Source organism: Halichoerus grypus, chromosome 10 (genome assembly GCF_964656455.1).
Source record: "Halichoerus grypus chromosome 10, mHalGry1.hap1.1, whole genome shotgun sequence".
NCBI classification, from domain to species: Eukaryota; Metazoa; Chordata; class Mammalia; order Carnivora; family Phocidae; genus Halichoerus; species Halichoerus grypus.
The window spans coordinates 87,189,823-87,205,902 of record NC_135721.1 but is presented as its reverse complement, the minus strand read 5'-3'; the positions used below and the strand labels follow the sequence as shown (position 1 = coordinate 87,205,902).

The following is a 16,080-nucleotide window of genomic DNA, read 5'->3' as shown; positions in this document are numbered from 1 at the left end:
GACCAATTACCAGCAATCAAATTGAATCAGTAACCAAAAAACTCCCAACAAACAAAAGTCCAGGACCAGATGGCTTCACAGGGGAATTCTACCAAACATTTAAAGAAGAGTTAATACCTATTCTTCTCAAACTATTCCAAAAAATAGAAGAGGAAGGAAAACTTCCAAATTCATTCTATGAGGCCAGTATTACCCTTGTACCAAAACCCGATAAGGACACCACAAAAAAAGAGAACTACAGGCCATTATTTCTGAGAACAGAGATGCAAAAATCCTCAACAAAATACTAGCAAACTGTATCCAACAATACATCAAAAAACATCATTCACCATGATCAAGTGGGATTTATTCCCAGGATGCAAGGGTGGTCCAATATTTGCAGATCAATCAAAGCCATACATCACATCAATAAGAGAAAGGATAAGAACCATATGATCATTTCAATAGATATAGAAAAGGCATTTGACAAAGTACAACATCCATTCATGATAAAAAGCCCTCAACAAAGTAGGTCTAGAGGGAACACACCTCACCGTAATAAAGGCCATATATGAAAAACCCACAGCAAACATCATACTCAATGGGAAAAACCGACAGCTTTTTCCCTAAGGCCAGGAACAAGATAAGGATGTCCACTCTCACCACTTTCATTCAACATAGTACTGGAAGGCCTAGCCACAGCAATCAGACAACAAAAGAAATAAAAGGTATCTAATAGGCAAGGAAGAAATAAAATTTTCACTATTTGCAGATGACATGATACTACATGGAGAAAATTCTAAAGAGCCCACCAAAAAGCTACTAGAACTGATAAATGAATTCAGTAAAGTTGCAGGATACAAAAGCAACATACAGAAATTTGTTGCATTTCTATATACTAATAATGAAGGTGCAGAAAGACAAGTTAAGAAAACAATCCCATTTACAATTGCACCAAAAATACTAAAATACTAAAAATAATAAAATAAACTTAACCAAGGAGGTGAAAGACCTCTGAGATCTATAAAACATCATAAAAAGCTTTTGCACAGCAAAAGAAACAGTCAACAAAACCAAAAGACAACCAACAGAATGGGAGAAGATATTTGCAAATGACATATCAGATAAAGGGTTAGTATAGATTAAAGGCCAAAATCTATAAAGAACTTATTAAACTCAACACCCAAAGAACAAATGATCCAATCAAGAAATGGGCAGAAGACATGAACAGACATTTTTCCAAAGAAGACATCCAAATGGCCAACAGACACATGAAAAAGTGCTCAACATTCGCTTGGCATCAGGGAAATCCAAATCAAAACCTCAATGAGATACCACCTCACACCAGTCAGAATGGCTAAAATTAACAAGTCAGGAAACAACAGATGTTGGCAAGGATGCAGAGAAAGGGGAACCCTCCCACACTGTTGGTGGGAATGCAAGCTGGTGCAGCCACTCTGGAAAACAGTATGGAGGTTCCTCAAAAAGTTGAAAATAGAGTTACCATATGATCCAGCAATTGCACTACTGGGTATTTACTGCAACGATACAAATGTAGGGATCCGAAGGGGCACCCCAATGTTTATAGCAGCAATGTCCACAACAGTCAAACTGTGGAAAGAGCCAAGATGTCCATCAACAGATGAATGGATAAAGAAGATGTGGTGTATATATATACAATGGAATATTATGCAGCCATCAAAAGGAATGAGATCTTGCCATTTGCAACGACATGGATGGAACTGGAAGGTATTATGCTGAGCAAAATAAGTCAATCAGAGAAAGACATGTATCATATGACCTCACTGATATGAGGAATTCTTAATCTCAGGAAACAAACTGAGGGTTGCTGGAGTGGTGGGGGGTGGGAGGGATGGGGTGGCTGGGTGATAGACACTGGGGAGGGTATGTGCTATGGTGAGCACTGTGAATTGTGTAAGACAGTTGAATCACAGACCTGTACCTCTGAAACAAATAATACATTATATGTTTAAAAAAAAAAAAAAAGAAGAAGAAGATAGCAGGAGGGGAAGAATGAAGGGGGGAAAATCGGAGGGGGAAACAAACCATGAGAGACTATGGACTCTGAGAAACAATCTGAGGGTTCTAGAGGGGAGGGATGTGGGGGGATGGGTTAGCCTGGTGATGGGTATTAAAGAGGGCACATTCTGCATGGAGCACTGGGTGTTATATGCAAAGAATGAATCATGGAACACTACATCAAAAAAACTAATGATGTAATGTATGGTGATTAACATAACATAATAATAAAAAAAATTAAAAAAAAGAAATTGAATGCAACACAAATAAATGAAAAGATATTCTGTGCTCATGGACTAGAAGAATAAATACTGTTGAAATGTTCACACTACGCAAAGCAACCTACAGATTTAAAGCAATCCCTATCAAAATACCTCCAGCACTTTCCACAGAACTAGAACAAGTAATCCTAAAATTTGTATGGAACCACAAAAGACCACAAATGGCCAAAGCAATCTTGAAAAAGAAAAACAAAACTAGAACCAGCACAGTCCCTGATATCAAGATATACTACAAATATAACAGAATATTATATATATAATAGAATATTTTATATATAGTAGAATATTATATAATAGAATATTATTCAGCCATAAAAAAGAACGAAAATCTTGCCATTTGCAACAACATGGATGAGACTAGAGAGTATAATGTTAAGCGAAATATGTCAATTAGAGGAAGACAAATATCGTATGATTTCACTCATATGTGGAATTGAAGAAACAAAACAAATGAACAAAGAAAAAAGAGACAAATGAAAAAACAGACTCCTAAATATGAAGAACAAACATAGTTATCCGAGGGGAGGTGGGTGGAGGCATGGGTGAAATAGGTGAAGGAGATTAAAAATACACTTATCTTGATTAGCACTGAGTACTACAGCATTGCTGAATCACTATATTGTACACCTGAAACCAGTATAACACTGTAGGTTAACTACACTCAAATTAAATATTTTAAAAATCACTAAAAAGTATTTGGTAGAATTCACTAGTTAAGGTAGTGGTTCTGTGGTTTTCTTTGTTGGGAGGTTTTTTATTATTGATTCAATTTCCCTACTTGTAAGTCTGGTTACAGTTATTCCTTCTTGAGTCAGCTTTGGCAATTTGTGGGTTTCTAGGTATTTTTCTAATTTATTGGCATAAAATTGTACATAGTATTCTCTTTTCATCTTTTTAGACCTTAATTCTGTAGGGTCAGTAGTAATGTCCTCACTTTCACTTCTGATTTTAGTCATGTCTTCTTTCTTTTTTTCTTAGTTTAGCTAAAGGTTTGCTAATTTTGTTGATCTTTTCAAAGAACTTACTTTTGGTTTTGTTGATTATCTCGGTTGTTTTTCTAGTCTCTGTTTCATTTATCTCCACAGTAATCTTTATTATTTTGTTCCTTCTATTGGCATAGGGTTTAATTTGTTCTTCTTTTCCAGTTCTTTAAGACCTACCTTTTGTAATGAGACTTTATTGTCCCTTCATCAAGAGTTGGGCTCTATTTCCTCTTATCCTGAACGTGGGTGGCCCCCTGACCCATTTTGACCAAGAAAATGTGGTGAAAGTTATGCTGGGTACCTTCTAAGGCAAGGCCTTAAGCTATTTGCAGCCTGCACCTCCTTCTTGAAATCTAGCGTCCATGCTGTGAGGAAGTCCAAGTAGCCTTATGGAGAAGCCCATATGGAGAACTAATGAACCCACTGAGCTTTCAGCAGCCAACTAGCACCCACATGACAATGAGGTCATTTTGGACCTTCCAGCCATCCCAGAGCCTAGCAGATGCCATGTGAAGCAGTACTGCTTGATTAAACCACAGAATTGTGAGAAATGATAAATGGTTATTTTTAGCCACAAAGCTTAGGGATGGCTTGTTACACAGCCATGGATAACTGAAATGGTAATCCCAGTCCTTCTCCTCCTATCACTCACCAGGGTCCCCTGAGCCATAAGGTTCAGGGAAAGGGATTGGGAGGAGAGATGGCTTCAAGTACTCCATGTGAGTTCTTACATGTACTCAAGGCGATTGAGCACTTCTGAATATAAGAAACACTTTTGGATTGTCTGTGGAATTCATTGTGTCTGAGAACAGCAAAGGCAGCAGAACTAGGCAGTCTGGAGTTCAAAAGCCGTGTCTGCTGTTCGGTGATGACCTTCAGCAAAACACTTCCACTCTCTGAACCCCGGTGTGTTCAATAGGAAATGTGGATATTTAGCTGGGCTCTTCTAAGGATTTAATGGAATAACAGATTCAATGGGCCAAGCATACTAGTCCCTCAAAGAATGTTCAATGCTGCTATTGCTGCTGTTTCTCCACCTCCTTCTTTACCCCGCCTACAACATAACAGGAGTGCCACAAGACAGAGGAAAGTGGGTAAGTTAAATTTTCAGATGATTTCATCTTATTTACTCGTTCTAAACCTAGAAAACCGAAGGAGGGACAAAGTGCTTCAATAACCTGGGGCAAATTTTTGTGAGACTTTTAGAAATATAGAAGACCTGTTAGAACATCATGGAATCAGCTAGATGAATCATGAAATATAAATTTATGATCCTAGTTTCTTATTTTGAAAGTGAGGAAACTGCAAATTATTTTTCAAGATTAAAAAAAAATCAAAGATTAACTGCACTGGAATTAAAATAAAATGTTTTTAAAAATCAAAGAGAAAACAGTCTGTAAACTGTGACATGGAGGATTACATTATATAACCTCCTGCCCTCAAGACCACCTGACAAACACCCCATATGTATGTATATATGTATGCATGTATACATGTGTGCCTTGTGCACACATGTGCATATGCACAATGTATACGTGTGTGGATCTTTATGTGTCTTCGTGCATGTGTGCATTATGGATGTATATTTTACACTGCCCTGGGCCCAAAGTTCTGGTTAGTCATAGAAGTTCAAGAGTGAGAAAAGTTAGCCCTGCCCTATCTCTGCCATGCACTCAGTATACAACCTTTACAGCAGATGTCTTTGGGGTGCCAGCACAACTCACACAGTGTACTATTTGTTCCCATCTCTCATCCCCACACACAGCCAAGTTTCTATTATGTGAGGCCGCTGCCCAACACAACAGCTAATTCAGCTAAATTGGACAACTGACCCACAGTGGACCAATTAGAGTCTTTCTTCCAGAAACCTGGATTAGGGGTTGAAGAGAGCCGGCTGGTTTCTTTATATGACTGGAATTAGAATGTGAATGTAGGCATTCTCTGAGCAGCAGAGACCCAGGGCAAAGAACATCAAGCAGATACCAAGAAGTGAAGCAAAGAGAGAATTCCTGAGTTCTCCATGGCTTTCTACAGCCTTATTTCCAGGCTAGTGAGTCCATGGAATACCCCCGAATCCTTATAATAAATTCTATTTATTTGTCTGTTTGTTTGAAGTAACTGAGATTGGTTGCAGCTTCTAACCAAAAATTCCTTACAAGTCACTTACCTTCATTATGTTTCCATTTCTTCACTTACAAAATAAGGAAATTTGACCAGACACCTTCCTAGCTCTATTTTACATTAATAGCACCTTCCTGGAGCCTGCCTCCAGGATGAGGATGGGGTTTTGCTTCCCTTGGCAGAGAGGTGGGAAAAGACTACTGCAATATTTTACTGTGTAAATCAGCTCCTTGGAAGTTACACAAAGGTAAAAGCTCACTTCCTTCAGAGCATGCCAGCTAGATATACTAGATACAGTCTATATAATAGATAAAGGCTACGTTCACTAAGAGAAATAAAAATGTCTGAGCAGACAGGAGTCTTTGCAAACAGAATCTGGATAGAATATTCCTTCCCAGAGGAGAATTTGGGGTATGACTCCATAAACATAAAAACTTTCTCATCTCTATATCCATTATATACTTTAAATTATGAAGTCCTATAAATTATATATTACACATTGAATTATATACTTATATTGTTAAGTATGATTTTATGATCATAAATCTTGCCTTTCTAATTAAATTAAATATTCTTCCAGAGTAGAGGTCAAAATGTATATTTCATGTTGTGAATCCCTATTGTGCCTAGCCCCATTTTTGTTATGTGGTGGTTATTCTTGAAAAACATGCAGTTAAGTTGCATTCACCAGCCAAATAAACCAGTGCTTAAAGACGGTCTTACCTCATCGAGGTAATGCCAACAAATATTCATTGAGTTCATGCTTAGTATCAGAAAAAGTACACCCACTCACCCCACCCCAAGCACCCACAGCTTAGCTCTGCAAGCAAGGAACAAGGAAATGGAGGCCAGCTGTTCTTCCATTCCTACTGACAGAGGTTTATCAAATGTGTCCCAGAAGAATAGTTTGCACCCAGTAGATGCTGTGTTAATCCAGGTCACTGGAGAAACAGATGTGATTAAATGTGCAAGCATATATTAGGGGAAATGCCTGTGTGAGAGAGAATAGGAAAGAAGCTGAAAAGGGTTGGGAGAGCCATTAGACCATGATGCCAGTCTGACTCTGAGTGAAGGAGAGCAGGAGGAAAGGCAGGAGGAAAAGTCTGCTGGATTGCCATGCAGTATGAGGAAGGTTGGACAAAGTCAGAGGAGCCCCATAGCTCCCAGGAACAGACCTGCCTTGATATTGTGCCCAGCTCAGTTACTGACTGAGAGCAGCCCACGGGAGGCATGGTCTTGGTGCAAATGACAATGAATTTCAATGTCAACCAGCTGAGTTCCCTGATCACCCCCGCCCTACATCTGCCGTCACTGGCAATCTGCAACGCATGACCCCCACAGATGCTCATATTTTTGCTTCATTGATGATTTTACCTGAAAGAGCCACATCCCTCTTCTTTTCTTACCATGTCCATTCTCACCATGATAGAAGAGGCTACAGATCTCAGGAGGAAAGCAGCCCTAGCCATTCAATTTTATAGTCTGGAAATCCCCATTAAAAAGTCCATTAGGAAGTCTCCAGGATCCATGCTTTCTTCAATCTCAGAAAGTTCAGATCACCTGACAAATACTCATTTCCATGCTATAGCCCAAGATTTGTTTTCCAAAAAATATAGGGTATAATAGAAGTATGTGTATGTGTGAGAGAGACAGACAACTGGCCTATTGAGAATTTGCTCTAACTAAGCTTTGAATGTGACTATTTCAGTATTTATTCTCTTTTGATTAAGGTGTAAAAGCAGAGATAAGGCAGCCAAATTCACTTAATGTCAAGTCATTAATATAAAATCTATTTCATGGATTTTTTTCCTTCAGACTCCAAGCAATTTGGCGAAATTGCAAGGCAACTAGCCAAACACTCACTGACATCAAAACACCCTCAACATTAGCGCTAAGTAAAAAAACATTGCTTTCTGGGACTAAAAATTACTTGCTATCAACCAAAGCAAACAAAATTTAACTATTTTAATAGATTAAAACTTGACATTTTGTTCTTCTCTTGGTGTGTTGGTTACACACAACAGAACTGTTTGAGTAGACCAGAATAACAATATCATTTCTGCAGAATTAAAGGGCTAAGAACTTGCCCCTGCTTCCATGATGTCATTTTCTTCTACTTTTATTTTTAGAAAAACTCTGTTTACATTACACCGGAAGAAGGACTCTAATTATATTAAAATGACGTTTTTCTAGTAGTTCTTAGTAGATTAAGCCAGACTTGCAAATGGCTTAGAAATAACAAGTTTAATAATATTTGCAAAAGACCTATCTTTGACTGGAAAACTAGACCCATTTTGTGTTCATATCTTATGTTCCTACATAGCCATGGCAAGAAAAAGAAATTTTGTTCAAGAAAAAGCCATTTGGCTATTTTCCTTAGACATGCATGCTCAAGTCTAATGTGGTCCAACTCAAAGGACTACAAGAAGCCAAAGGTAAACTTGTATATATAGCTTAATCAGCTTTAAAAATTACCTTTTGTTCAGAATTCTCAACGAGAACAGGGAAAACCTCCTCCCAATTGTGTAATTGCTCTCCTTTAGCATTTTCTTCTTGAATATTCTTTCATTCAGCTATTCCTTCCAACATTTGCCAATTACAATGTGCCTATCATTCTGATAGGGTCTGTAGAGGAAATAAAATAGAGGAAACACATCTTTACTCTCACAAGATGTTCAATTTAGTTGGAGAAATAAGACATGTACATACATCTCTGCAACACACTACAATTACAATCAGTAAATGGAGGTTTAAGGCTAAGAAAGAGAAATTTTGGCCTCAATTCTTGGGTGGCATTTGGGGTAGAGGTTGTGAAAAGACGTGTCTGAGATGAAAAAAGAGAAAGAATATGCCCGAAAATGAGAAAACTACGGGACAGAGAGGAAAGAATAGAAAGCATGACCAGTTTTGTTGAAATCAAGGACCATTTAGGGGAGTAGAGAGATACCAAACTGGAAAGATAGAAGGGGCCAGACTGGAGCATTTTTAATACCAGCCAGAGAAGGCACTAAATACCAGCTGAGAAGGTAACAAGGAACCACTAAAAGCTCTAACAGAGAGGTGACATAAAAATTTTTAGGAAGGTGTTAATCTGGTGGTGATGTGCAGATTCCTAGAAGAGGCAAAAACAAGAAACTAGAAACTGGGAGGGTATCACAAGAATCAGAGCATGAAGCAAGGGGGCCAAGTTAGGATCATGGCAGTGGGGGGGCGCCTGGGTGGCTCAGTCGTTAAGCATCTGCCTTCGGCTCAGGTCATGATCCCAGGGTCCTGGGATCGAGCCCCGCATCTGGCTCCCTGCTCAGTGGGAAGCCTGCTTCTCCCCCTCCCACTCCCCCTGCTTGTGTTCCCTCTCTCGCTGTGTCTCTCTCTGTCAAATAAATAAATAAAATCTTAAAAAAAAAAAAAAAAAAAAGGATCATGGCAGTGGGAATGGAAAAGCGGGGTTCAAAGGAAGAGCCACTAAAGAAGAATTGACAGGATGTGCTCAAGCAAATGGATGAAGATGGCAAGAGAGATGAACTTGAAGATGACCCCATTCTAAGCCTGGGTGATGGAAAATTACTATGCAACCAACAAAAATAAAAATAGTAAAGATAGAGAAATGCTGGTGTGGATAGAAGGAATGTAGAGGTAAAGTAAAAACACTAAGTGTAACCTTAATCACATGGAGTTTATAGTGTGAATAGTATGTCCATAGTCACTTGGTAGGAAATATGGGACTACAATTCAGGGTACAAGTTATGGCCCTGTGATTGTAACTTAGGAGTGAGAAGGAGGGTCATTCCACAGGCTCACAGAAGCCTACGGAAGTAGACACGAGAGTAGAGGAGTGTGTAGGGGAGTAAGAAGTACAGAAAAGAGAGTTCAAGATAGAAATTTGTGAAGTGTCTCCCCTTGCAGGCGTACCTACCTCTCATATGTTTGGGGAAGGGAGTACGTGCAATGTGGTTGGCCCTACATTATCATATTCTCCCCTCAGCCCCTCTCAGTACTACCTTGGGGTGCTTATACTGCTCTTCATCACTTGGACCTCTGTGTTTCCTGTTCTTCCTCAATAATTACACCTAGATGTGGTGGTGATGGTGCAGAGATGTCAGCATGTCTCCTTGCTGGGGTATCCTTTATTTATCCATAAAACCACTCAAACAAGGCTCTCTAGAATAACTATAGGAAATGATAATGAAGGAAAAAAGAAAACTTAAATCTGTATGCTAAATGGATTATTATATCCCAGAATCCTAGAGAAAAGGAAAAATCTTACCCCTTTCATAGGGTACACTTGACTTCCTAGTCTTGTTTTCATGACTTGAAACCTACCCTTCTATTTCTCTCCTTAAACAAAAGCCCATTTCACTTTTCTTTTTCTTCTGAGAATCCGCTCAGCCCAGGATAGAGGTGTGAGATTCTCTCACTGGACTATATCCTTGTTCCATAATGTCTCACAATCCAGGGAACACAGGAAGCTACTAGGGCATTTTCCAGAGTGTGAGCTAGTCAATTTAGGATGACAACACAGGTGGCTTCAGGAGAACAGTCCACAGAGGGCTTTCCCACTCCAAGTTCAGTCCCTGTTCAAGCATCTTCATGGTGGGAGGTGAGGATAGTTCTCTAAATTGTCCTACAGATAACATGAAAGCACAACCTCACATGCCTTTTTCAAGGACAAACAATAATTCTCAGAGACAATGTAGTCTAAATACACATTAAGGAAGAGAAACATTTTCCTAAAGGCAATATAACCTGCAAAAATTTCCCCAGTTTATCACTAAAATAGCTTTTTACATTGCAAAGCAAAATAACTTTTTCCCATTTTTACTCTCCTACTCTAGGACATGCCTAAGGCCCACCTGTGAAAAACTTGGCTTTCTAACAATAAAACCATTTATCTGCCCCAGAGACCTTGCAGAATCTCTGAAATTATATTTGTCTTATAAGGAATGTGAGAAAAGCAGCCAGCTATAGTGGCAGAGGCATAATAGTCAGAAATGTAAAAGAATAAGGAAAACAGAATTACAATTTAGGCCAAGGGAAAAAGATTTAGGGAGAAGTAGGCCATAGCTTCATGTGCTCCAAAGAAACCAACATAGAAGAAAATGACAAAAGTAATTGTCAACCTAGATGTCATTGATGATCATCTATAAAGGAGCTTCAAGAGAATGGTATGGGGGTGGAGTAAAAACCACAGGAGTTTTCTCTTCAGGAAATGATATCCATGTAAAGAATGTAAAAGAGGACATGACAGCTTAAGACAGTAGAAGATTTGGGGTGAGGTTTTATTTAGGTGAGGAATACCTAGAAATGGTTATAAGCAGACAGGAGACATTGAAGACAGCCTTGTCTCTAGTTGATGAAGCAAGGTGAGATGGAAATTGGGAGAGACAGGAGGTAGAAAGCTGAAGCTATGCTGACAAGAGTTGACTGACTTTATTTTGAGAAAGAACGGAAGTAGACAAAAATATAGAAAGATACAGAAACAAATAAATAATCGAATAATTTTTTAAAAAGTATTGAAGTAGAGTGGAAGGCACTGAGAAAGATTTGCTTCCTCAATTGAACAAAAAGCCAAACCATCTGTTGGGACTGAAGAACTGAAGTTGGCTCGGAAGTTGGAAGGTTGTGGCAGAGAACTAATGGCTCCTATGTGGAACTTGAAAGGAAGCAACAAAAAGAGTAGAATAAAAAACCACCAGACTTCCTTTCCAGATGATTTGGACCAAATTTCACAACGAGTATATTAGAAAAGCTAAAAAAATATAAAAAGCAACTACTTGATGATGATAAAAAGCAGTAAAAATTACCCTGCTAGCCTCAGGAGATAATCCAGAGAGGTAAGCTTGATATTTGAATTCTTTTCCCCTTGAGGGTGTTTGCTAATTCCTGCAAAGGCATCTGAACTGTGTTTTTGGCAGCCTTATGGGGTTAGAAGGATAAAAGTAGGATCCCAGAGCCCATGAAGATTAGGAGGGAGAAGGATCCCTAATGAATTTCCTGTGCTGTAAGTTGAGTCTCCACAGGATCATAACCTGGGAAAACTAGAAGCACACTAAGACCAGCAAAAATTGCAGCCCAGCTTCATCCTGGATTGCTATATCTTCCTAGGAACCTGCTGGAAGCAAGTATTATCTTCTATGGGAAAAAAATAATGTTATTGTAGGCCTCAAAATTTTTCCACAAACAAGTATTCAAATATTGTGTCTAGCACACAATTAAAATAACCAGACATACCAAGTATCGATTAATAATTAATGATTAAACAAAATGTTTACTATTTTGGAATATTATTTAGCCTTAAAAAGGAAGGAAATTCTGACACATGCTATAACATGGATGAAACTTGAGAACATTACAGTAAGTAAAATAAACCAATCACAAAAAGAGAAATACTATATGATTCTACTTACATGAAGTACCTGGAGTAGTCGAATTCATAGAGACAGAAAGTAGAATGGCAGTTGCCAGGAGCTGACAGGACAGGGGAAATAGAAATTTGTTGCTTAATGGGTATAGAGTTACAGTTTTGCAAGACGTAAAGAGTTCTAGAGATGGATAGTGGTAATAGTTGCACAACAATATGAATGTACTTAATACCACTGACTGTACACTTAAAAATGATTAAGATAGTAAATTTTTTGTTAGTGTATTTTACTACAATAAAAAATTTAGAAAAGTGAAGAAATGTATAAATCAAAAAAATGAGGGGGAAATTAAGACATTCTCAGATAATCAAAAGCTATGAGTTTGTTGCTGCCTAGACCTGTCCTGTAAGAAATGCTAAAGGGTGTCCTTCTGGCTGAATTGAAAAAGAAACTAGACAGTTACATGAAGCTGTAAGAAGAAATAAAGATCTCTAGTGAAGGTAAATACATGGATAATTATAAAGTCTAGTATTATTATAATTATGGTAGGTAACTACATTTGTTTAAAACTTGGTTTAAAGGACAAATTCATAAAAACATTATTGACCATAAAACATGTAAAGATTTAATCTGTGACTTCTAATAACAGAAAGAGGAAAGGGAGCTACATGCAAGTTTTGTGTGCTACTGAATATAAATTCGTATATTCAACTCAAATTAGAGTGTTATAACCTTAGGCTGTTAAATGTAATCCCTATGGTAACCACAAAGAAAAGAGCTATAGAATATACACATAAGGAAATGAGAAGGGAACTCACTACAAAAATCAACTGAACACAAAAGAAGGCAGTAATAGAGGAAGTGAGGGATAAAAAAAGGTATAAGGCGTATAGAAAACAAATAGCAAAATGACAAAACTAAGTGAGGCCCCCCTTATCTGTAATTACTTTAAATGTAAATGGAGTAAATTCTCCAATCAAAAGATAAAAATTTGCAGAGTAGATTTTTAAAAAATGATTCAATTATATACTATCTATAAAGACTCACTTTAGATCCAAAGACACAAATAGATTGAAAGCAAAAGCACTGAAAAAGATATTCCATGCAAATAGTAACCAAAAGAGAACTGGGGTAGCTACATTAACAGACAAAATAGATTTTATTTAATTTTATTTATTTATTTATTTAAGATTTAATTTATTTATTTGACAGAGAGAGACACAGTGAGAGAGGGAACACAAGCAGGGAGAGTGGGAGAGGGAGAAGCAGGCTTCCCGCTGAGCAGGGAGCCCGATGTGGGGCTCGATCCCAGGACCCTGGGATCATGACCTGAGCTGAAGGCAGACACTTAACGACTGAGCCACCCAGGCGCCCCACAAAATAGATTTTAAATCCAAAAGGTTACAAGAGACAAAGAAAGACATTATATATTAATAAAAGTTTTAATACAGCAAGAGAATATAACAATTACAAACATATACATATAAATATATGAGGCAAAAATTGACAGAATTTAAGGGAGAAATAGACAGTTTTACAATAATAGTTGGAGACCTGAATGCCCTACTTTAAATCATGGATTGAAGAACTAGACAGAAGACAAGTAAGGATATAGAGTACTTGGACAACACAATAAACCATCTAGACCTAACAGACATACAGAATATTCTTATTATTTCCTTCTCTCTATTCTGTAACAACAGCAGAAAACATATTCTTCTTAAGAACACATGTTACACGCAAATAATGAATCATGGAACACTACATCAAAATAAATAAATAGAAACAAAAACAACAAAAAGAAAATAAACATTTGCAAAGGCAAAAAAAAAAAAAAGAAGAAGAACACATGAGACATTCTCTAGGATAGACCATATGTTAGGCTACAAAACAAGTCTCAGTAGATTTTTTTTTTTTAATTTTATTATGTTATGTTAGTCACCATACAATACATCATTAGTTTTTGATGTGGTGATCCATGATCCATTGTTTTCGTATAACACCCAGTGCTCCATGCAGTACGTGCCCTCCTTAATACCCATCACCTGGCTAACCAATCCCCCCTCCCCCCTCCCCTCTAAAACCCTGTTTGTTTCTCAGAGTCCATAGTCTCTCATGGTTCATCTCTCCCTCTGATTTCCCCCGCTTCATTTTTCCCTTCCTTCTCCTAATGTCCTCCATGCTATTCCTTATGTTCCACAAATAAGTGAAACCATATGATAATTGACTTTCTCTGCTTGACTTATTTCACTTAGCATAATCTCCTCCAGTCCCATCCATGTTGATGTAAAAGTTGGGTATTCATCCTTTCTGATGGCTGAGTAATATTCCATTGTATATATGGACCACATCTTCTTTATCCATCCAACTGTTGAAGGGCATCTCGGCTCTTTCCACAGTTTGGCTATTGTGGACATTGCTGCTATGAACATTGGGGTGCATATGGCCCTTCTTTTCACTACATCTGTGTCTTTGGGGTAAATACCCAGGAGTGCAATTGCTGGGTCATAGGGTAGCTCTATTTTTAAATTTTTGAGGAACCTCCACACTGTTTTCCAAAGTGGCTGTACCAACTTGCATTCCCACCAACAGTGTAAGAGGGTTCCCTTTTCTCCACAACCTCTCCAACATTTGTTGTTTCTTTCCCTGTCAGTAGATTTTAAAAGATAGATATCATACAAAGTATCTTTTCCAGCCACAAAGGGATGAAGATAGAAATCAGTAACAGAAGTAAAATGAAAATTCATAAATATGTGGAAACTAAGCAACATTCTTAAACAACCAGTGGGCCAAAGAAGTAATCACAAGGGAAATTAGAAAATTTATTTAGAGACAAATGGAAATGAAAATAAAATATACCAAAACTTATGGGATGCAGCAAAAAGAGTGCTCAGAAGGAAATTTATAGCAGTAAATGACTACACTTTAAAAAAAAAAGAGAGAGAAAGAGAAAGATTTCAAATCAATGCCTTAACTCTGAACTTTCAGGAACTAGAAAAAGAAGAGAAAAATAGGGGCGCCTGGGTGGCTTGGTTGGTTAAGCATCTGCCTTTGGCTCAGGTCATGATCCCAGGGTCCTGGGATCGAGCCCCGCGTCAAGCTCCCTGCTCAGCGGGGAGCCTGCTTCTCCCTCTCCCTCTGCCTGCCACTCTGCCTATCTGTGCTCTCTCTCTCTGTCTCTGTCAAATAAATAAATAAAATCTTAAAAAAAAAAAAAAGAAGAGAAAAATAAACCCAAGCTAATAAGAAATAGTAAAAATTAGGGCAGAGATAAACAAAATACAGAATTAAAAAGCAAAAGTGCAATGCCATCTCTACCATAACCCCAATGGTATTTTTTTGCAGAAATGGAAAAGCTGATTCTAAATCCATATGGAGTTTCAAGAGCTCTGGGTAGCCAAAACAACCTTGAAAGAGAACAAAGTTGGGCGACTCATACTTCCTAATGTCAAAATGTACTACAAAGCTATGATAATCAAAACAGTGTGGTTGGTACTGGCATAAGGACAGACATAGACCAATAGAATAGAATTGAAAATACAGAAATAAAACTTCTTATTTTGGTCCTTGATATTCAACAAGGATCATTCAGTGGGAGAAAAATGTAGTTTTTCCAACAAATGGTGCCAGGAAGACTGAATATCCACATGCAAAAGAATCAGTTGGAACCATTCTTTAGACTATATACAAAAATTAATTCAAAATGGATCAAAGACCTAAATTTAAGAGCTAAAACCATTAAACTCTTAAAAATAAACTAGGAATAAATCTTCCTTGGATTTGGCAATGGTTTCTTAAATATGACACCAAAGGCACAGGCAGGGGTGCCTGGCTGGCTAAGTCAGTAGAGCACGTGACTCTTGATCTCAGCGTCATGAGTTCAAGCCCCACCTTGGGTGTGGAGCCTACTTAAAAACAAAAAAAAACCAAAAGCACAGCAACAAAAGAAAAAAAACAGATAAAGTGGACATCATAAAAATGAAAAACTTTTGTGCATCAAAGAACACTATTAATAATGAAAGATAAGCAATGGAATGGTAATATTTGCAAAGTATATATGTGAAAAGGGCTTAATATCCAGAATATATAAATAACTCCTACAACTTGAAAACAAAAACCAATCAACCCATTTTTAAAATGGGCAAAAAAGGGGCACTTGGGTGGCTCAGTCAGTTAAGCATCCAACTCTTGATTTTGGCTCAGGTCATGATTTCAAGGTTGTCAGATGGAGCCCTGAGTCAGGCTCCGTGCCCAGCACGGAGTCTGCTTGTCCCTCTCCCTCTGCTCCTTCCCCTTCTCCCCCTGCTTGCACTCTCT

The 16,080-nt window shown here is 37.9% G+C and overlaps 1 protein-coding gene across 2 annotated transcripts in view; it reads right to left on the bottom strand.

Moving 5' to 3' along the window:
- The window catches only part of RFX8 (regulatory factor X8), a 249,380-nt gene that overhangs the window by 159,676 nt on the left and 73,624 nt on the right, over positions 1-16,080 (bottom strand). For both annotated transcript variants that reach the window (XM_078056781.1, XM_078056780.1), the window contains one exon: positions 7,880-8,029. In XM_078056781.1, coding sequence (XP_077912907.1) covers positions 7,880-7,950 — 71 coding nt within the window. In that variant the 5' untranslated portion in view covers positions 7,951-8,029. The remainder of the gene's footprint in view (positions 1-7,879; positions 8,030-16,080) is intronic.